This window comes from Plectrocnemia conspersa, unplaced genomic scaffold (assembly GCF_051122295.1).
Source record: "Plectrocnemia conspersa isolate PC_06_02 unplaced genomic scaffold, ASM5112229v1 ptg000004l, whole genome shotgun sequence".
Classification (NCBI taxonomy): Eukaryota; Metazoa; Arthropoda; class Insecta; order Trichoptera; family Polycentropodidae; genus Plectrocnemia; species Plectrocnemia conspersa.
The window spans coordinates 15,917,570-15,940,434 of NW_028277168.1; the positions used below are offsets into that span (position 1 = coordinate 15,917,570).

A 22,865-nucleotide genomic window follows, 5' to 3' on the forward strand; every position below is an offset into this window, starting at 1 on the left:
AGGCCTGGTAAGAGGGTTTTTTTATTCAATATGTATGTATGTAAGAATTGATATAGTAGTATAAAGTACATGATAAATCTTAATAATCAATTTGTTCCAAAGCCTATGCTTAAATAATTCCACCATTGGCACATTTTAGTTTTATTTATAAATAACATACTTTATTATATAACAGATGTAATAGAATAAATTATATTTATATTATTATAAATGAGCCAACTCAATAAACTATAATATATAATAGCAACGTTTATGTTTAACAATCATAACAAATAACTAAATTGCTGCAATAGGCACAGACAGTCACAAAAGCACCAGAACATGAAGAGAATATTTTGGGATTACAGGTTATGAATTTTGCTAATCATAGATAGATATAAAGTTTTATTAATATTATTTTGACTAGAACAATTATGTTACATATATTTATACATGTTTTTATCTTTGATAAAAATAACTTTTGTGATATGTTTTATTCTGAGAATATATAATATATAATAATTAAACATACGTATATGTATTGCATGATAATTCAAATAGAAAAAAGTTATCATTAATGAAAGACTATAAATATGTATTGATACATTGTAAAAATTTGATAGTAGAACCACTTACACATTATTATATTTGGAAGCTCTAGATTGACTTTATATTAGGACAATATACGTTTTGACTTTGAAGATTAGTAAAGGGTTTAAGTGTTTGTTTAGTATTTTGTGAATTTAATATAAAATTGCTATTAAAAATTTACAGCGATTCTGTTTCTTCGTTTTCAAAACTTTCATTGATCATCTCAAGTTCTACTTTATAGTAATAATTATGTACATTTTCTATTTGAGCCATCGTTACAATTTCCACACTGTCGTTTTCATCATATTCAAGAGGGGCATCGTAATCAAAACTAGTTTCTAGAGCAACGGAGACATATTCAAGTGTAACTTTATCACTATCACCACTATTTTTATTATTGCTTTCGAGACTTTCTTCCGCCTTTTCAACACAAGTATCATTGGATTCATTTAGTTTAGATTTATCTTTTAATGATTGATCTTCCTTTTTGTCTTCCTTGACTTCGGAAGAAACAGTTCTATCATAGTAGATTTCAGTCACCCCGGCTAGTCTAGCCAAATCGCGGTTTACTTCTTTGAATAATATTTCGGCACATTTCCGAAGTTCTTGCAATTGCTGAGGTGTAATTAGTCTTTCGCTTCGTAGTTCTTCAATCGGCGATACTGTTGAATTTGTAGACGTACCTTCAAAGCTAGAAACGTTTACAATATCACAATAAGTTCCTATTTCTTTGTATCTCTCTTGTGACTTTATTTTTGATGCATCACATTCTCTATCGGGACTTAATTGAAAATCGTCAGGTTTTGCTATTGCTATTTCTGTGTCGACTAGCATATTATTCTTAGAATCGCTAATCTCTCTATACTTACTACTCTTTCTTGAAAAGTTGCTAGTGTTGTTTTCATAATTATCCATGCATTTCAACATAAAATCGACTAAATTTTCCTTTTCTTTTGTTAAATCAGGACTTTCATCGATGAAACATAGTTCTGATGAGTCTTTTACAAATTTGCTCAGAATAGCTGAGAATTCCTTATCATCGTTTTTTGTTTCACCTGTGACGCCTTCGTCAGTTTTAACTGTTATATCGTCAATTTTACATTTATCGGTTGATGTTTCTTCCATACTTTGTCGTTTTTTCCTAAAAAATTTGGCACTTCCATCTGATCTTTTTCTTTCACCGCCAACACTAAATAAATATTCCAATATTGAATTTTTATCTTCTCCTTCTGAAGACCTTTTTCTAAATAATTTTCTATTCACTTTTATACTCGGACTTTTTGGTTCAGGAGTTTTAGATTCTTTATAGGGATCTGTATTTTTTAAGAAATCAACGTATGTTTCAGTTTTTGTATCTTCTCTGGGAGACGTTTCGAATGTTTCTTCTCTACTATCAAATTCTGATGGGCTTTGTTCCGACCAAAAACAACTACTTTTTCTCCTTACTTTATTACTGAGTTCAGACTTTGAGCTTTTGACACGATTCAGTATCATCTCAAATATGCCAATCAATTTGCTATTCAGTAACTTTTCTTCTTCTTGCGATGGCCTATTTTGTGTGTTTTTAATGTGTTCTGATATAATTCTATTTATTTCACTGTTATCGTCCATAGAAAATGAGTTTTTATCATCAAGATTGTTCTTGCCATATTTAAATGTGATAGAGTCATGCAAAATCTTTAAAAAGTCTTTGGCGATTTGACTTGTACTTCTAACATTGTTGGCATTAGCAATATTATTACTGTCATTATCTGCATCGTCTGTACACACTATAATATCTTCATCGTCATTTTTGTCAGCGTTTTGGGTATAATTAATTAGTTCAATGTTTTCCATTTCAAAACTCTTTTTACAAGTCTTGTTACTTTCGCTATCTTTAGAACCATTTTTAAGAAAATCCCACATAGACTCTATGATTTCCATCGATGAAACTTTGCTCGATAAATTTTCGTAGGTGTCGTTTTTTTCTGACCTTCGAGTACCATATTTAAAACGGCCTTCCCAGGTCCAAAATCCTGAATTCAAGCCATGGTAACCTTCGGTCAGAAAATGCCAAACTCATGATTTCCACTGCCTCAATTTTCTTACTGATGCCTTTTTTAATCTTGCCACAGCCGCTACGAATAAATCTTCTGATGCTTTTTGATCCGCTGAATTGGCACCACCGTATCCTGTTGAACGTTGGCTGTTTTCATTGGATTGTTCTGCCAATAGCGACGACGGCAAATAGTCATCATCACCACTGTAATATTCACCTTCTGAATGAACCTAAAATAATAACTATTGTATAAATGGAATGATTTAATAAAAAAATTTTAATTTAGGTTCAGGTTTACCTCTCTTTTTGTTCCAAATTTTCCGAACATACTTCCCATTGCCGATACTCTTCTTCTGTGATATGAAATATTTATAAAAAAATATATTTTAAAGTAGAATGTGGTAAAAGTGTGCCATTAATAATATATGTAATTATGGCACTGTAGATGTGATGTCACAATTAAGTAATTGTCAGTTTGAGCGAATATAAACTATGAGGATAGAACTTACTTTTGAAAAAAAATGTTTTTAGTGCGTGCTATGATATTTGACAAAATTAAACTACTTTTCATAGTTGACTGCAGTTACCGATTATTAAAAAAGCTTTTTTCAATGCCAAACTCAGATATTAGATCCGAGTCAATTGCAGGTGCGTACGGTGAGATACTTTTCCTTTCGCTCGCTCGCGTGTTAGGTGACGAGAGTGAGTGAGAGATAAGGGCGTGTATTTCCGCACGCCTTTATTTCTCACTCACTCTCGTCACCTAACAAGCGAGCGAGCGAAAGGAAAAGTATCTCAGCGTACGCACCTGGTTTAGTGTAAAGTCATCTGTACTGAGCAATAAAAAATATACAAAAATTTTGTTTTCACTTTTTAAAAATAGTTTTATCCTTTAAGAATATTAAAACGACCTGATAAAATAAAGAAAAAGAGCGCTAGAAAATCATTACTTTCAAGAAAAGTTGAACATGAACATATTGCCTAACAAAGTGTATATTTTTTGTATTGGTTTAAAGAAAGTTTATTACACTAATTTTACTTTATATATAAATATACATAAATCTAAGTAAATTTATAATAAGAGAGTTAAGGTAATATTTTGAATATTGAAGTATGAGATTAAATGGTTTAATTGTGTTTCACTTTACTCTGTATAAATATGTATAGCAAGTATTGAATGTTACCTGGTAGTGGATGTTGGATCACTATGTGCAGTATGTATAGGTTTTTTTCCAGTTCCTACAATATATGAATTTCCTGTATCTGAAATGATACAGAAGTAATTAACAACATTTTTCTAAGTAACATATGTTTTTCATTAACTAACTTGATAAAACACCTCTAGTCAGACTAAATCCGCGTCCTATTTTAGCAATGGCCAGTCTATGCTTTGCCGTTCCTTGTCCAGTGATGCTCTTTTCTCTTATGACAAACCTTCCAATGGTTTTCCAATTAGCCTATGTAAATATTAATATTGCACTTAATTTATAATACAATACAAGTGTAATGACAATGTAAAAGATCATTACTTGAACAGTATATAACTCTTCATCGTCCGCCAACGTTCTTCTGAATCCACCGCCTCTAACTCCCCAATCTAAATGCTCTTCCAAAACAAAATTATTAGGATCTGCTTTACTACGTCCTTTTGATAACGCTTGTTTAAGAACTGTGCCAGCTGTGGCAGCTGCTGGTACTCTTAAAATGGCATATGGTATATCTGGAGATACGTCATGAACGCACACCAAAAATCCTCCATTTCCCTGCTCATCAATATGCTCTTCGCCTTCAATTATACTTTGTTCTTGATCATCCTTCAACGGTGCTTTGCTAAATGTTATATGCAATATCAGTATGTAGTATGCTAAACATATTTTATAAAACTTACGTTATCGTCGTTAACCAAGCTCTGCTTGTTGGATCATCACCGAGCCGTTTAAGCATTAATTTACTAGCACTTAAAGGTTTTTCGTTCGGTGCTAAAACACGTGGACCTCCTGTTGCACCAGCGTCTACAAGAACGGCATGTCCACCCATCGCTCCAGCTCCAGCTAATCTCAAACATCTAGCTACCACCTAAAATTATTTATAACATCAATAAAGAGCTATTAATTTTAAATAATTATACACTTACTTCTTCGGCTGTTGTTTCTTCAGTCACTTTCAATATAGAATAAGGTTCACTATGAGTGACTCCATGAACTGTTAAGAAGTGAGCTGGTCTTCTATTGGTACCAAGACCTTCTTGTTCAGCGCGTGAGAAAATAAACAATGATGCCATACTTAATGGTTTATTTGACGGCGTTCTCAATCTAACGTGCCGATATCCAGGTCTCAAACACTTAAGAGGTACGACTCGTTGAGATAACATAAAATTTGTATCTGAATCATAGACTGTGAATTTGAGAAATGCTAAATCTAGGAATTGAATCTATAAAGTAAATTACAAAAAAAAACATGAATATGAAAACAGATATTTAAATATATGTATGTTCAATTACTAATTACCCTAAAGCTAAACGTCTCATTCCAAATAGGATTCAGCGAATTTTTCTTTACAGCGATCGTCTTTCGTTTACAGCAATCTGCTTGAATGCCGTTAATTTCTATTTCAACAATCGGATCGTGTGGTATTCCATAACTAGAGTCTCCGCCTACATATTGACCTGATATTATACTCAGAGTCAATTTCCAACTGTGGATGCCTTCAAATTCTTTTTCCAAAGGATTGAATCTAGATATACAATATATTTAAAAATAGTTAAATGATAATATGATGAAATTTATCAACAATTACCTTCTAAACATGATATGATTAGGATCCCACATGATATTTGGCTTTCTAACATATCCAACTGATCCATTTTGCTCAAACATGGCAGTATTCATAGCCATTGCCATATCTTCTGTCTGATAATTCAAAGCAACCATTTGTATGCCGCAAGCCCAAAATTGTACTGGATCAAAATTAGACGAATCTATCCTTAATCTAAAATCAATTGAACATCAATCAGCATTTGCTCTGAAATATAATTATGTTAATAAATGTACCCTGCAGGATATGTCCTCATTAGTTGCGTTTGAGTATGAGCCATAACAGCCAAAGGATGTTTTCTGCATATCTTTTTAGCCAGTGGTTCTCCGAGTGTGCAACACTGATAGCAAGGATGTCTTATATTGCGAACAGCACCACTTCTTCTATTTATTTGAGTCTGTAATATTCCATAATTAAATAAGCTTTCCAATTTTTACATTATTTTAAAGGATTTATTCTTGATCGAAACTGACTAATGAAATGTTAATAGCTTACCGAAACTGTAGTTTCAATAGTCTCCGATCCATCAAAGTTAGATATGGACGGTTGATGAAGAACAGACTTTCCTGGTGATTGACTTGATGCAGTAGGACCCAAATTTGGATTTAAGCCCCTAAATTTGATTGCCTGTACATAAGTAACCATATCGCTGAGCTCCCTCGCTATTTGATTGCTCCTCTTCCTTGGAACGGAAGAAGTAAGGTTTGGTTTTAAATCATGATCCGCTTCTCCTTTTTTTAAGCTTTGATACAATGACAACGACGGTCTTCCGGCTTTTTCTTCCATACTACTCAATATGTTATGTAGCTCTTTTTCTGTTGAAATAATTGATTTCAGTATATTTATTTAATACACAGCTATCAATTAATGATCTTACCATCTAAATCGTCATCGTCGTCGTCATAATCTTCATCAGATAAATACTCCGATACGGATGAACATCCACTCTGTGCTGATATTATAGAACTATTACGGGCTGCATCTCCAGTTTTACTACCGTTTCTATGAATGATATTAATTATTAATAATATATATTATTACCTATGTATTATTCATACTTACTTGGATGTCGTCTGAGTTGTAATATTTGGGCCACTATGTGAAAAATGAATCTCATCAACGCCTAACTTTTTGTTTTTGATCAACACTCTATATTTGAGTTGCTCTGGTGTAGGCAACTTTGGTTCTTCCAGATTGTCGGCGTCGAATAAGAATTGAGTCACTAGTTTATCACCAAAAACTGTCTGAAATGATTATGTTTTTATTATATACAATAAGTCATATTAATATATTAGGCTTAGTGACAGATATAATACCTGAAAAGTATTTGCCATTACAACTTGCTGTGGTAAACTGCAATGGTTTTCAATGCTCAATAGAAGTGGATAGGGAGAAGCTACAAAAGCACTTCTAGCTATTGCATCCACTACTCTTCTAAATGGAATTTTTGTAGTTAAAGTATGACCGTGGTAGATTACAGGACTACCGTCTTCGCCATCCCAACAGTCTAATTCTACGCATCGACATCCAGTCAGCAATACCTATAATAATGTGTTAAGATATTTTTATATAAAAATATGTCAAGACACTTTAATATACCTGACTATAAAGTTCAACAGAAGATTCTCCTTTCAGTTGATGACCAGTCAAGTAAGTATTGTGACTTGAAGCTATGTAATACTGACTCAATGGTCCATCCATTCCTTGATTCTTCAAGCTTTGATAAGAAGACGTCGTTATTGAATTTTGATTTTCTTTTTGAAAATAAGGCGATAATGCTGATCTGTAAAAGCGAAACATATTAATACTATATCTTATTTTATAAATAAAAAAATCCAAATACTTTGGTTCACTGCTGTGTCTCGTTTTCTCCGGCACGAAAGCATAATTGTCTTTATCCATCAGATAACGAGCGAATCCTTCAAAGGACAGACAATGCTCCAATCTCAAAGCAGGATCTGGTTCGTGTCTCTGTCGTTCAATCATAACAGGTTTTATTTCAATAAAATTAAATTTTTCCAATAATATTTACCTGGACTATCATTTTCAGATCTTCGTCTGTCTTGTGTTCCATTTGTCTCGTTTCAGAAAATTTTCTTAAAGTAGCCATCGTGATTACTAAATCTTCTTGCTTTTTTATATTGGATCCATTTTCTAAGATGCTAGTGGCTGCTATATGATCAAATACTTTTTTCTGCTCTGTTTTGTCTATGTTATAATTTAAGTCCAGAGAACCATTTCGAGTCAATAGACCTGTCATATAATAATAATAATATTAAATGATTGCATCGTTAATAAAACGTACGTTTTTTTTATTTAAGCTTGGCTTTAGCTTACTTTAGAAAAATAATAAAAAATGATTTGATATAACTTGAAATAGACCAGGAGTGGTTATATTTTGTCGTTTAGAAAAAAAATGGCAGTGGTGAATTTTTGATATTTCCTGATACAATATTTTTTATACTTTACTTGAAGAAAAGTTAAGAGAATTTTTTTTCTCTCTTGTCCTATTAGAAGGGTAGAAATTATTTCGCAAGCCACGTTTAATAAGCCCTTAAAATACAGAAGTTTTATTACATCGCAATTACTGATGTAAAATTTCATAATCTTAAAAAATGATTTAACCAATTAAATATTAGGACCGATTCATTAAAAATAAATAATATTAATTGTGCAACTATTTTATAGTTTGTTAATTAAAAAAAGTCTATACCGCTTTTCAACATGCCCCTCATTCTGAATAGCTCTGGCGAACTATGGCTCTTTTCTGGACATAGTGGTTGTTTGCTATAGCGCGCCATTGCTAGTTGATCGAACAAGTCTCGAAGATCTTTTCTCATTAATACACTATAAAAAGACGTAGATAAATAAATATCAATATTATATGATCACTATATATTCTAATGTACCTGAACGATTTGAATAGATAAATGAAGTCCTTGAAATCCAATTGGGTGTCGTATCCTATTGAGCACGACCTGAGATGTTTCATGCTTTGCCACAATCTCTCGCTCGACTCGAGCCTTTTCAAACTGAAACGAAGTAATTATACAAACAATGTATTAGATAATAATATGCGTAGATAATTATGTAACAAATTACTATGGTCTCGAGGTGGACTCGTCTGAAGATCTTCCAGCGTCGAACTTGCTGCGAGAATTTGATGGGGAAGACATAATGGCAGCCGTCGTTAGGGAGCTGTGTCTGTTTTGCGGTTGTTTGTATAGCAAAACGCTGCTCGCTGAATATGAACTTCTGAAATATTAAAATGGTGTCACTGGGCGACATGTGTGCGGTATCGCATAAATAAAACATACGCGAAATGGGAAATTTATGACAAAAACGTGCCCAAGCAAAGTTATACTAGTATTGGATTCGTAGGCAAATGCAACTATGGATAGCTTTAGAACAAGACATGTTTCGTATTTATATCTCCTTGATCCAACAATTATTTTATTTGCTGATATAACATCAACTAATAACGCTATATAAAAATAATATGCATTTCCTTTTCTATTAGTATATGGAGGCAAAATTGGCCAGTCAGTGATCGTTTTCTTAATATGTATAATTTCATTAAGACTCATAGTATTTTATTGAATGACATGCATTTTCTGGCCAAACTCAAGGAGGGAGGCAAATGCCCATACCTCCTCCCCCCCCAAATGACTATTAGAATCCCTATTTAGAATCCACGTCAAATGAAATAAAATTGTGCCGTCACATTGAAAATGGTTATCTAGCATTCATATTAAGAATTTCAAGAATTAATGATTAGTTCATTACATATAAGTGCTACAGTACTACGATGAAGGTTTTTCCGCATCTAATAATTAATTTAACCTGAAATATCATGGCTGTTGTGAAGATCAATGTTTTTGACCTTAGTGTGGCTTTTATTGAACACGGAAAACACATCTCAACTGCAGAAACTTTTCTAAACGAGCATTTTATCATGACAGAAAAAATATAAAAAACACATTTGCCTCAGTTCACGACAAAATGGGCTACTGCATCAATAAAAACGGTCGTTTCATTAACAATAATCAAGAATGCTTTAATACGGAGTTCGTAGTAGACTTCGAAAATACAAAAAGATCTTCAGACATGTCAACAGAATCTGGAATTAAAAGAGGTAGACCTTGTAAAGATTATGCAGAATTTTCCGAAGTAATAAATAAAAGAAAAGCCACACAATTGATTCGACATTCTGGAGTCGATCAAATTAGATTTTTAAATATGCAAGGTAAGAGATCTATTGGTGAAACAACACAAGCTAATATTATTGAAAAAATAAAATATTTGTCTTCTGAATCAATAAAAAGATTATTAATTCAACTTGAAGATCATAAACAAGATGTACAATTTTTATCCAAAAGAGAAGCCCTAGATATTTTGAAAACTATAAATATATCTAGAGATAATTACCAGCTATTAAAAAATGTTCTTGATGAAAAAACTGTAACATTCTTCCATCATACAAAAAATTAACAGAAGCTAAAGCAGAATGCTATTCTATACCTACTCGTGAAAATATAACTTTACCGAAAAATACACATTCACTGTAACATCATCGCATGAAAATAAATAATTATAAGTATGTAAATGTATATATTACTTTGTGTGGAAAAGTTGAAATCATAAAATTTCACTTAGCACATGCCAGATAAATATGTTTCCACTGGTAATATATGTCTACCGATGAAAATGTATTCTGATATGATTTCACTGAAATGACATTTTAAAAATATTTTCCGCGTAGATTCGAGATTGTTTTTTTTTTATATTTTCTTTGAGGGATAACCCGAGAAGTTATTGTTTAGAACCAAGGACATCATTTTAGATTTTTACAGGGGGGAGGTGGCAAAAGTTGTTTTTTTAATTTTTTGATTTCATTAAAATTAATAGTATTTCAATAAATGGCATGTATTTTTCTGGCCAAATACAATGGGGGACAAATGCCCTCACTTGCCCTGAATATTATGTGCAGTCGTTCTATAAAAGTACCTGTAACAATTTAAGAATTTATCCTACAAAAAATATACATAAACATAAAAGAAATATCATTTTTAGACCTTTTTAAATCATACTTTTATGGGATGAGCTTGAACTGAACCTTACGATAATATTCTCATATATTTTATTACATTCACAGTAACATCAGCATTTTATAAATAGTTATTTTTTAGATTACCCTGTATGTGAAATTTAAATATGTATCTACAGGTATATACATATATGGTACTATTCGATATTTTTGTGATATGCAAGCACTCGATCGGGTACGATATATAGGAGATTTTCTTCATGAAACATTTAAAAACTCATGTAATCATTAATAATTATTGCTACAATAATGATTAAAAAAACTTGATTTTCCAAAAAATTAAATTATAGTATAATTTTGCATTAAAAACATTATATTAACAGTAAATATGATTTTAATAACACATTTTTATTAGAATTGCTAAATTGTAAATGAGGTGAGACATAATTAACGTAATAATAACACAACTATAAATTATATTTTTTTTAATAATGTCGACGAGTAATAAATTAGTTACGTTTTATAATATCAGTGATATTAAAATTCATGAGCCTTGGAGCTGCTTTGAAGATTTGAATTATATAATGAGCTACTCAAAGGAGTATAATCAAATCGCGTATTGATTTAATATTGGAGGTCGGAAACCTTTTCACACCAGCGGAAAAACCATTAAAATTTAAGCTATGAAAAACTCACTGCGCTGCAAGAAATATTAGCGGAATTAAATTAAATGATTTTAAATAAATTTTGGGTCAGAATAAAAATCAAATCTCGGTTAGAACTTTATTACCAGCTTGTCATAATTATATTATTTAAGGTTAGAATAAATATCAAATAATTAAAATTATGGCTCCTACAGATGAAACATACCAGAAAAGGTAAAACGCTTGTCCAAATTTGGAAAACATATAAGAAAAGAGATTTCAGAATGATATTTACTTTTCTTATCAGCCAGATAATAGAGACGGGAAAAAACCCAGAACGACCGGTCTTACAATATCTCAATGTATAATGGACGATCAATACCTAATAAGCTAATATTTTGAAAAACAATTGAATAAACAAAAATGGTTGTTTTTTTATTTATTTCGATGCGCATTGTTTAATTCGTTCCGTTTCTATCAAAATATAAATCGCGACAGCAAAATTAAATTAAGAGATTTTATTTTTAGTAAGGTTAATGGATGGATGCAGAATTCAGTGCAACCTATCGATTCTGAAGACATTTCATCGGATTCTACCACATCTAGCCGTGCTGCCGGTCCACCAAAAAGGCTTTGGGATATGCTGAAAAATCATCAGCCAATACAAATAAAAAGTGGGGAAAAATATGTGAGAAGAAAATGTCACGTGGAATAAGAAAGATACAGCATACATTTGCAGAAGTAGTGAAATTCCTTTTCATATTGACGAATGTTTTTATACGAATCAATATTTTTTTTATATAAATAATAATAAAAATAAATATTAATAAGAATATAGTGTAGTTTATAAGTGTTTTTTTTTATGAAAATAAATGTGTTCGTGACAGTTGTATGCAGAAAATGGACGCCGAAAAATTTGGTGAGTGCAAATTATATTATATTATAAATAGATATTTTTTATAAATCGTTTATACAAAAAAATTATAGAAGCATTTAAATGTACATATTATAAAATTATAAGAAACTGGTTTATAACTATTGCATCCACTTTCAATTTACACGAAATATTAGGAATGAAAAAACATATTTATTCGTTCATGATTTTATTCTTCAGAGATTTTTTTAAGCGCAATATATTTTTTTTTTAATATTTAACTTAATGACTGCAATAAACTAATACAGCAATAATTTATCCGAATTGTAGATTTTCCCCCTAGTTTCTTAATCTGTGAATCATTGGTTTTCCAAATGGTGAGGAAATATCAAAATAACAAACACCCGTAAACATGTTCGTAATTTAATGGATGATATTTTTTAGAAGTTCTTTGATTACTGTATTATCTAATTTATCTACATATACCATAACGTTTTTACTTTTAAATTTTGGAATAATATACAGAATTTCAGGTTGAAAAACTTTGTTAATTGATGTATAATACTATCAACCGCGGATGTTTCGATTTATTTTGATTGGATTGCATTCGTATGTATTGGTATGGAATATGCGTGTAAATATTAGATATATTATATAGACTGTTATGACGTTGCAATGAAGTTGCGATGGTTAGATTGCAAATACATAATTTAGTGTAGAACAAGCACTAAACAATATTTAAAAAATAGTCACCTGTGTTTAGCTGGTGAACTGTGATGGGATTCGTCTTCACTTCTCGCTCCCGATGAACAACCAGCTGATGACATTCTTGGAGAGTAAGTTTTCAGTTCTGATGTAGATTTATTTTTCTAAATTAATATAAAAAAAAAGTTTATTGTACATCGTTCCGTTACATAAAATTTAATCAAATCGTTGTGCCTCGATATTGTTAATATAAATACCTTAAATTTCATATAAGAGGTATTCTTGAACGACGTCGCCATTGTGTTTTCCCCGTCCGATCCACCCCTAGGAGCGTTAGGGCCAGGCCCAACGAGTCCTGCCAGAGACCAATCCCTGCCACCGAACGCCTGTTTATTTTTTTTTTTTAACAATGTGCAAATTATCTAATTATAAATTCATCAAATTATATATACAAAACGTAACTTACTCTGACAGCGTCGGCCGCCAATGGCTCGCAACAACATCCATCTTCGTAATAGAGCTTAAGATATTTACTTCTTAACCAAGTTAAACTTCGATCTGTTAATCTCGCCTGTAGCATTAATCCGCGGATGGCCATGTGAAGGCCGATCCACCATACTCTTAAAAATCATAACCATAATATGTTTCAGATTCATTACACCAATTATTTCGACATCACATAAAAAATATCAAAGTAGATTTGTCTGTGATGGATAATTTGATCAAAATATATTTTTTTTACTGTAGTATGCTAAAATATTAATTTGTCTTTATCTATCCGTAAGTTCAAACTTTGGGACGAATCGGTTAAAGATGAAGTGAGAACGTATATGTCTTTTAATATTTTTTAAAAGGATTGCACTAAATATTTGATTACTAAAAAGTAGTGATTAGTTCATTCAATATATTTTTCTTAATCTGTTAATTGTGCTTCATGCTATTTATTATCTATAACGGCATAGGATGTTTTAATTTAGTACTAAGCCACGTTGTCTGCATCAGTTTATGCGACAATTTTCTACAGTTTTTAAAGGTAAAATTATAAAATTTCTTACTGCTCCTTTTAATATTCACTAATATTATAAAATACATGAATAACAAATATTTAATTTAAAAACTGTCACTATATTTTATATAGGCTCTAAATGAAGGTAGTTCTCGAAGGAAAAAAACGTTTCTCACTTTTATTTTCTACAAACTACGTAGGCATTATAAAAAGTGTGTCACGTGCCAAAAACCGTCAAACGTAGATACATAAAGGTGGAACACATGCGTTGAGTAATTTAGTATTAATGGTTCGAATGTACTACTTGTTTCTAAAACAGTAAATGCTGAATTACTTATTTGGCATTTTTAATTAAATTACTCAATATGCTAATTTTTCGCAATTTTATGTTTTGACAAAAAAAATTCATGCACACAAAGATAAAAAAATACCTAAAAGAGTGTGTAGGCATCATCAAATAAACTGTTCTGTTATCACTTAAATTGTTGCCATGCACTATGGTTATGATGTTCAAATCGTCATTTCCTTGTATCTCCAAACCATAGCGCTTCGCTGCCGAGGCTAATTCTTGTACTTCTTTCACTTCTAAATGTCTTCCGCCTACCATTATATCTTTTACGTTATGAAGATCCAGATACCTAGCCGTATGCACATAACCATATAAAAACACCTCATTATAATAAAAGATAATACGCATCGTATAATAAGCTCACCCTTCCTCGGCAACAATCCCTGTGTCGGCCTCGTATACTAAATTAGACGTATATTTTAATGGTACTAAATCTTCTGGATTACACGCGAGATTCACATCTATCGTGTTAGCATCAGTCGTATAATCGCCTGTAAATTAATTTTAAATTGATTTTAAGGGTTGTTTTATTTAATGAAATACTAGGATAGTTTGAAAAGTTATTAGAATCGTTACAATATACATGCATTTAATTTGTAGGGTTTTAAACAATCGCTAGAGTGTTTATATTATAAAGCGTAAAAAATTTTTTTGGGTGTGTCCAAGAAGCGATGCAATTGGCTCATAAACATCCTCATCTCTGGTTCGCCAGAACTGTCTCAAACTAGCATTATAAAAGTGACACTTGGTCTCTGAAGGGTGAGAGACATTAGCAGATCGTCCAATGAGCATTGCGATAACATATGACGATAACTGTCCATACACGCGCGGGCATATCCGACGGATCTGTGCGTCGCGGGTGCCTGGCGGACAAATCCGATCGTGTTTGGTGAGAAAAGACACAGATTTGTCTGTCCGCTGTCTGTACTCAAAAAGAACGGAATGGATACGCTTAGGCAGATCCAAGCACTCGCACCTAATGGTTAACAATATTTTTTGTTAAAATTTCTCCCTTAGGTGAATTTATGCTCGCTCGCCTTTATTAATTTGCGCCAAAGTTACCGCTATCGGTCTAAAATAAGATTTTGATGAGAATGATAAATTACTTTATGACAAGTTTTTGCGTTTTTGAAAGAGACATCAGACCACCGTTTTAAATGAACGTGTAAAAAATACCGATGTCCGAGTTTAGACACTTTGCGTGTGTGGCGAAGCTCAGTCAAATCTGTCCTGGTGTCCGGCGGACATATCCCAGCAACTATAACGAAACAGCCGACAATAATACAACTTGACACGTCAGGGAAGAGTGTCCGACTTCTGAAACCTGATATTTGAACTCCATAGCCTGTTAGTAGAATCTATATGTGGTAATTTATGAAATAAACTATTGTCATCTTTTCGGCGTCTATTTTAGCTGCAAAGTCATCCCTTTGGCATTAAAATCTGAAGCATTAAATACTAGTTTGTCTATAGAACAACACAATTTTTTGGCGTGATAAAAAAATAACATTTTTTCCGTAGTAAAATAATGCATGTGTCAATGTGCTTATTCGCAACATCACATTATGCACATACATTTACAATGCCGACATACTTTTTCAAAATTATTAAATATGAAAATGGAATAGAAAATAATATGACGACGTTACTGCGCATTTTGCTAGCATCGTATATAAAATAATCTTTTCATCTTCGTTTTTAATTACTTATTTGTCCCCTAAGTATAAACCCAAGTGACTTATATCTCATTCTAAACGTAAAAATATTTTACTAAAAAGAATAGATATTAGCTAAAAATAATATTATAGTTCTATAATAAAATACAAATAAGAGCTACATTTAAAATTATGATAGGAATGGAAAGTCATATGTTGACACTAATAACTTAAACGAATGAAAAAAAATGTTTAGATAAGGAAATAATGATTAATAGATTTTATAAATACTTTAAAGTGTTCAAATATTTAATAAAACGGTTACTAAAAAAGATCGTTCAATTGTAAGCTTGCTTTAAACTTTTATTTAAAGAGGGTGTTTATCTCAGATTAAAATGTTGTAGAAATATTTTCAAAATTCTTAGAATATTCGTTCTTAGTTTGCTAACTTACTTAAATGTTATATAAATTAAAGTTGTGCTGGCAAAGAAAAATTCTTTGATAAGATTTTGTAAAAATACAAAATAATCGAAAACAAGGGTTCGTTTTTAATTATACTCAAATCCAAGAACTTTTCAAAGAGCCCCCGTATTATAAATCCAATAACTTGTATTTGAACCGCTTTTTGGCTGTCTCCATGACGGTTTGCACCACACCAAAAGTGAACAAGATCTTTCCATCTTAAGATATGCTAATGTATGTCTGCTGCTTCCGGCGTAATCGCTTTCGCACAAGACGCCGCAACATCCATGTTGCATTATCTGAAATAATTTTCACGCTCAACATAATGCAAGATAAACATATTTACCCGACACGGTACCTGTATTATGTGATGGTTTTTCTTCTTCATGGGAAACATGGAAACTCCGTGGTCTTGCGATACAGGCTGCACGGGATTGTATGCGGGAGACGATTCTACTTCATACAAGGATTCGTCCTCTTCGTTTGGTTGCAAACTTTGTTGCATATATGCGCCTTTAAAACTTTCGGATTCGTCGTGCGAGTTGAATGAAAATACGGGATAAGTTATGCTGGAAGATGTTATTCTAAAATAATGATATAACATATTAACGTTTTTCCTTGGCTTGAAAAGGAAGTAATGACCGATTTAAATCTTGATAAGCGACCGGGAGAGAGATCATTTCCGAGCGTGCTTTGCTTTGTTGTTTCGGAAATGCGAGTCTCAAAGATGAACGCGTTCTGTTTTTGTTGACAACGACAAATTATATCCTGTATGTAGAATTTAACAATGGCAAATGTAAGAAAATAAACAGAATATTTTGTAAAGATTCAGTGAAGGCTTAGTGTTGATTTTCGTACAATATGTTAAAATATTTGAAAACTTCACAAGAATGTAAATAAATTTATCAATATATGTTGAGCAATTTTTTATAATATATATAAGAGTATCATTGGACAAATCATCGAATAATGATGATAACTTAAATAGTAAGATCATATAAAAAATAAAAAACAAGAGGTAGAAATAAATAAAATATATAAAAATGTTATTATGAAACAATTTATTAAAAGTTTTTTAATATTATATTGTAAATATTTAGAAGTAAATCAGTAGTTCAAGTAAATCAATATCTATTGGAAATCAATGGCTTAGATCTTACATAAATCCTAAATCGAATCTAGTTGTTATTTACACTTTTATTTTCGATTAACCACCTTAGATTTTTTTTTAAATTTAAAAAAAAATTATTTTCAATTGATAAAATAATTTTGATTTCGTAAATTTGCTGTTTATCTTTGTTACGATAACCATAATAAGCAATCATTTTGACAAAATAAAAATAGAAAATGGTCTAAAAACAATATTGAAAAATGTGATTCTCGGAGTATGCGGCAAGCGCGTCGCCTTGTTCTCGTCGCTTAGTGCATGTGGAACATACACGCCTTGTTTCTACGCCTTTTAAATATTTTTTAAGCTTATTTGATAGACCGTGAATATTCTGTCTTATTTTTTAACACCTGAATCGATATCTCTGTATTGGCTTTAATTTCTGCAGCTATGTATCATCGATGATTATTGGTGTCTTACTTCTGGGCTTGTCTTTGATAAAAAGAAAATCAGATTTAAATCTTTTAAGCCATTTTTTAAATTGATGAACCAGTAAAACTTAACCATAGATGGCACAAATGCTGTTGGTTGCTGTAGTTGCCGATTTTTTTTGTGAAATTCATACAACATACAAGTGAGTAAAAACACCTTACTCGGAACGAAATTTTCCATTAAAACTTGGGGTGTTTTTTGTTGTTGTTATGTTCGTAACGCACTTTCCAGATGATAATCCAAACACTATCGAGAGAAAGACATGCGAACCGAATAACCAGTAAGTCACAACTGACCGTCAAAGTTATTCAGTACAAAAATGTCCTTTCTTTTGGATCTAAAATATATATGTTATAGATGCTTTTAAAGAAAATTTAAGAATTAAATTGTCACTGAAGATAACACAGAAAAATGTTTAAGATGAACTTTTACTCATTATATATCTAATGAAAAAAAAATCTGTGTTAAGAACAGGGAAAAATGAACCTATCAAATCAAAAAATTCGTAATTTCAATGATGGATTTTGATAATTTACACTAGTGAAAAATTAAAATTTTAATAGAAAAATCAAGTTCAATCATAAAATATCATAATATAATAAATATCAATCATAATTATTAAAATAAATAAATTTAAATTGAAAATTCTTATATAAATATAAAAAAATAATACTATAACAATATTATATACGAATAATAATAATAATAAAAAAATCTTTACCTTTACTTTAAAAAAATAAAAAAAGATCATTGCTCTTTTATTTTTTGATTTTTATATCAGTGAATCAGAATTAAGTAAATTAGTTGATAAAAAAGTTTATAATACTGATTTTTAATTTCGTTGTTAAATTATATTCTTAGGCTCTATTTAATTAAATTATAAAAGCTGATTTATAGACAAGTTTAAATTGGTCATTACCTTCCGAAATAGGTCATAAATTATTACGTAATACAGAGTTTGTACAAGCCCTGTGTGTACCTTAGGTATTCTCCAAATCCGGGTGTATTTTGCTGCCTCGCTAAAGTATGATGGTGTTGATGAAACGATGCTATATGGTCCATCACGGCCTGCGTTCTATAGACCTTTTCTAAATTCAACATGCCCTCGGGACCTACCGTTCTCCACGTGCCTGACGATTCGCATCCTTCAAACGAGGCTATGTACTGAAAGCGACGGAAAATAATTAACACGACAATACATAATTTATTTTTTGATTAACCTATCGTTTAATTTGATTAGTTGCCTTTCGAAAAAATAAAACGATTATCAATAGAAAGGCTACACAAACCTCTTACCACTTGCCTACAAGGCTGAGGAGATGTGGCTGAACTACCACCGGCTACGTAGGTACCACCTTGCAAGTTTTCTGCGCCAATTCTTCGCTTCAACGATTCGCCTCTTGAACTAGAAGATATTTGACTAGTTTGCGTCTCCATTGAATTTGTCGATGTGTCTTTTTTGACGGTGGTGCAGGAGCTGTACGCGTCCTTTTTGGAAGATTCCTCGCTGGAAATTTTGTATAAAGAGTGACTTTCTGCGGAAGACGCTTGATCTAAATCGTCGCCTCTTGATGACATAGACGAGCAAGCCGTCAATGAAGCTTGGCTCTCCAAAGAAGACAGCCTCGTGCCCCATTTAGTCGATTCCTTTGAAGCGGCATTGCCGTCCAAATTGTCTTTTTTTGTGCATTCGCTCCTCGACGACGAAGTGCTCAATACGGACACTTGGCTATCTATGGAAGGAACTCTGGATTCTCTATGAACAGCTTCGTCGCATTTCGATGGCGTGTAAATATTTGTACGTTGGTTATCTACGGAAGACGGTCGCGGGAGTGGCTCTGTATTATCTGGGCAAGTCGTCCTAGGATCCTTCTTTACGGAGCTACTTTTATTTTGCTCTTTCTTAGACGTTATGTTTCGCGGCAGTGATATATCGGCTAGCGAGGGTCTCTTCAGAGAATTCGATTTTGAACCCCTACCGCTACTTAAATTTGAACTGTGTTTGTCTTTTGACGCTATGTCTTCGGTCGATTTAGCCTCGACTATGTCTTTCGTTTCCTTTTTTATCGATTGATTTCTAGAATTACATTTAGAGCTGCTCTGCGGACTTTTACCTATGCCTTTGTCTTTATTCGACGACCCTCTAAAATCACATTATACATGTTATATATAAAAACAAAGTATGATGAGAGTATACTTGAAAATAAAGTATACCTTCTAGCTGCGAAATCTTTTTGATCTTGTTTTCCTTGTCTAATTTGGCCGGGTAAAACAGCGGGCGAGGACGCTAATATTTCTCTGAATGTGAAATAAAAGTGTTATTACGTATTTAATGATAGTAAGTGTATATAAATAGACTTAGTACCTAAGTTCTCTCAGAAAAGCACCGAAAAAGGGTATAACTCTACAATCAGGCATTGCCAAAGCTCTACCTAATGCCCTTTCGTATTCGGCCGATAAAAGAGCAGCGGAAAGAAAATCTAGCGTCGGTACTGGCTCATCGCAAATACTAAACCAAAATGCCTTAAGTTTATTTGACCTGTAAAAGAAAATATTATGTATGTAGTTGTGTATGTAAGTATACATATACATATATGTAAAGGGTGAAGAACGAACGTTGCGATACGAATACATATATATTTATACATATTTATTTTTTTACAATGTTTAGTATAACATATATTTTATATTATAGCAATTTCAATGATTAAAGACGCAGTTAGTTGGCTACATTTAACTCGTGGAATGTCTTTAACGTATCCATCAATTCGAACACCACACAAAAATATTGATAAAGTAACTACCAATCTGTATACGATTGAGCTAAAAAGTTAGCTACTTACTGATTCAGCTTAAAACTTAAAAAATAAAAATATAGCTCACATATTTGTTTTTCTTAGGTCGCTATATTTTATTAGTCCTTATTTTATCTATTGGTATTTTGTAAACAGTAGGTTTGAAATTAAATTAAAATCAGTAATATCTTACCATATACAATTTCGCTTTATTTTGTCATCATGATAATATCATTTTTCTCATGTTCTTAGAAGTCTCAATTATAATTTTGAAACATTTTGATAAATAATATTTTTGCTATGGGAAAATCTAAATTCTAAGTATTGCCCCAAGTCCAAGCTATTTTAAATAAATATGTTGATCATTGAATACAATAAATGTTTTTTTTATATATTATTTGAGATAAATTCTATTTTGGCAGAATTAACTTTAGAAGTTAAATTATATGTTTTCAATATAATTTTTTTTTTAAATTATAATAATTTATTTATTTATTACTAGAAGTTTTTAAATTGGAATTTTATTTTAATAATTAAATGGAATTTAAATGATATTAATTCAAGAAATGTACTAATATTCATATTATTAGATTATAAAACTTTATTATTTATAAAAATTGTCTTATTATATTATATAGAGATATTTATATAATTAATGAAATATGTAAATGAGACTTGAATTATAATCTATAAAAAATATAAAAAGCAAAATTATATTTTTTGATAATTTTATCACAAAAAAATAATTTGAAGCATGTTTAAAACTTTCATGATAATCCTAGTGAGGAAAGTGAATAAAAATAATCTGAAAGTTGATAATGCTCTCAGGATAGGGATTGACTTATTTTAACAAATAGTGTTTAAATCTGATTATCCAATTCTACTGCTTATATTAAAATACAATTATTTTAACTATAACCGTTTCGATCAAATTTAAAAAATATCACAAAATAATTTTTTTGAAATGACACATAAATTTGACATTAGGTCGAAAATTATCCTGGCTATCCCAGTCATAGCTATGGGTTGTGTAGCACTTACTAAAGTAAAGATATAATATAATTTTCGTTTAATAAAATATATTAGCTTTATATAAAAACGGAGAAAAGTATTAATAGGTCGTTTTAAAATATGTGAAATAATTATATAGATATTTAATCATGGTGGCAAATACCTAAGCTTTATCAAACTAATTTTATTTGAACAAAGAATTAAATCTCTATAGCGTCAAAGTGGTGGAATACAACCACAAGATATCTAGAGTAGGATTTAGTAAAAGACGTTTATATGAATCATTATTAAATAAACAATACATAATCACGATTAATGTATTGTTTAATCATTCCACTGGTTACGACGTTAAAAATTACGTCGAAAAACGACGTTGAAAATAACAAACGATACACAGAAATCACGGTGAAAAAATAATATAAGGTTTCCTTTGGTAAAAATTAGCGGAAATACTCGGCGTTGCTTGAAATCTTTTTAATTAGAAACTCGGTTTAAAAAAATATTACAATGATTTTAAGTAATGAAAATATTGTTTAAATTGTATATATATGTACATTCCATACATTATTATTGTAATATTTAAGCAAAATCACCATTTTTCTTTGTTGTCTCGGAAAAAAAATATTATCCTTTGGGAGTGCTAGTTCTAGAGCGAGCTCTATATAGTACATTTATACAGTATCTTTAAAACATTGTCCCTAAAATTAATTAATGATATATTTCTAAGTCTTATTATAATTTTTAATCTTTTCAAACTTAAATTCACTCCGTCTGTATCTTTGTCTTTTAAAATTATTGCTTTTTGTTGAAAAAAAATATTAATAAGAACTACCATTTTATAATTTAGATAGATTAATGTTACAAAGTCGCATAATTGTAACTCCAACTTATGGCAATGGAAAAGTAAATAGAGCAGCAGCCATCCAGGCCTTACGATAATAAAAATACAAGCAATTAAAAATTATATTTTAAAATAAACTATAATAAATTAAGAATTAAATATAAACCGCATAAAAACGAGACTTTACTGTATGTTACTTATCGTTATTGAGAATATCATTAAAAACTATTTTATAACTATATTATAAATTTACATTTATTTTTATTGTAATATTCGTGCCACACGATTAGTCTTTCAATTGTATCTAAAATACAGTTTAATTTTATTATTAATTAAAAAAAAAATTATAATGTTTAATTAAATTAATATACTTCATGAACTTTAAGAATAAAAGTTAATTAAAAAAATAAAAAAAATATTACGCTTGGCTATGTAGCAATATTAGAACCTCAC

General features: G+C 30.9%; 1 protein-coding gene across 1 annotated transcript in view; it reads right to left on the bottom strand.

The window, feature by feature from the left end:
- Positions 1-1,516: 1,516 nt before the first annotated feature.
- The window catches only part of LOC148236035 (1-phosphatidylinositol 4,5-bisphosphate phosphodiesterase epsilon-1-like), an 88,554-nt gene continuing 67,205 nt past the window's right edge, over positions 1,517-22,865 (bottom strand). The window contains exons 6-36 of the mRNA XM_088184566.1: positions 20,131-20,304; positions 19,980-20,063; positions 19,062-19,908; positions 18,745-18,929; positions 16,524-16,749; positions 16,311-16,464; positions 14,413-14,539; positions 14,131-14,337; positions 13,160-13,313; positions 12,951-13,079; positions 12,742-12,857; positions 8,526-8,678; positions 8,333-8,455; positions 8,137-8,270; positions 7,456-7,676; positions 7,267-7,394; positions 7,023-7,206; positions 6,740-6,964; positions 6,486-6,667; positions 6,301-6,425; positions 5,919-6,238; positions 5,660-5,820; positions 5,406-5,597; positions 5,117-5,342; positions 4,743-5,039; positions 4,497-4,684; positions 4,138-4,438; positions 3,936-4,065; positions 3,793-3,871; positions 2,907-2,961; positions 1,517-2,838 (exon numbers count right to left, since the gene is read on the bottom strand). Coding sequence (XP_088040692.1) covers positions 2,629-2,838; positions 2,907-2,961; positions 3,793-3,871; positions 3,936-4,065; positions 4,138-4,438; positions 4,497-4,684; positions 4,743-5,039; positions 5,117-5,342; positions 5,406-5,597; positions 5,660-5,820; positions 5,919-6,238; positions 6,301-6,425; positions 6,486-6,667; positions 6,740-6,964; positions 7,023-7,206; positions 7,267-7,394; positions 7,456-7,676; positions 8,137-8,270; positions 8,333-8,455; positions 8,526-8,678; positions 12,742-12,857; positions 12,951-13,079; positions 13,160-13,313; positions 14,131-14,337; positions 14,413-14,539; positions 16,311-16,464; positions 16,524-16,749; positions 18,745-18,929; positions 19,062-19,908; positions 19,980-20,063; positions 20,131-20,304 — 6,037 coding nt within the window. The 3' untranslated portion in view covers positions 1,517-2,628. The remainder of the gene's footprint in view (positions 2,839-2,906; positions 2,962-3,792; positions 3,872-3,935; positions 4,066-4,137; positions 4,439-4,496; positions 4,685-4,742; positions 5,040-5,116; positions 5,343-5,405; positions 5,598-5,659; positions 5,821-5,918; positions 6,239-6,300; positions 6,426-6,485; positions 6,668-6,739; positions 6,965-7,022; positions 7,207-7,266; positions 7,395-7,455; positions 7,677-8,136; positions 8,271-8,332; positions 8,456-8,525; positions 8,679-12,741; positions 12,858-12,950; positions 13,080-13,159; positions 13,314-14,130; positions 14,338-14,412; positions 14,540-16,310; positions 16,465-16,523; positions 16,750-18,744; positions 18,930-19,061; positions 19,909-19,979; positions 20,064-20,130; positions 20,305-22,865) is intronic.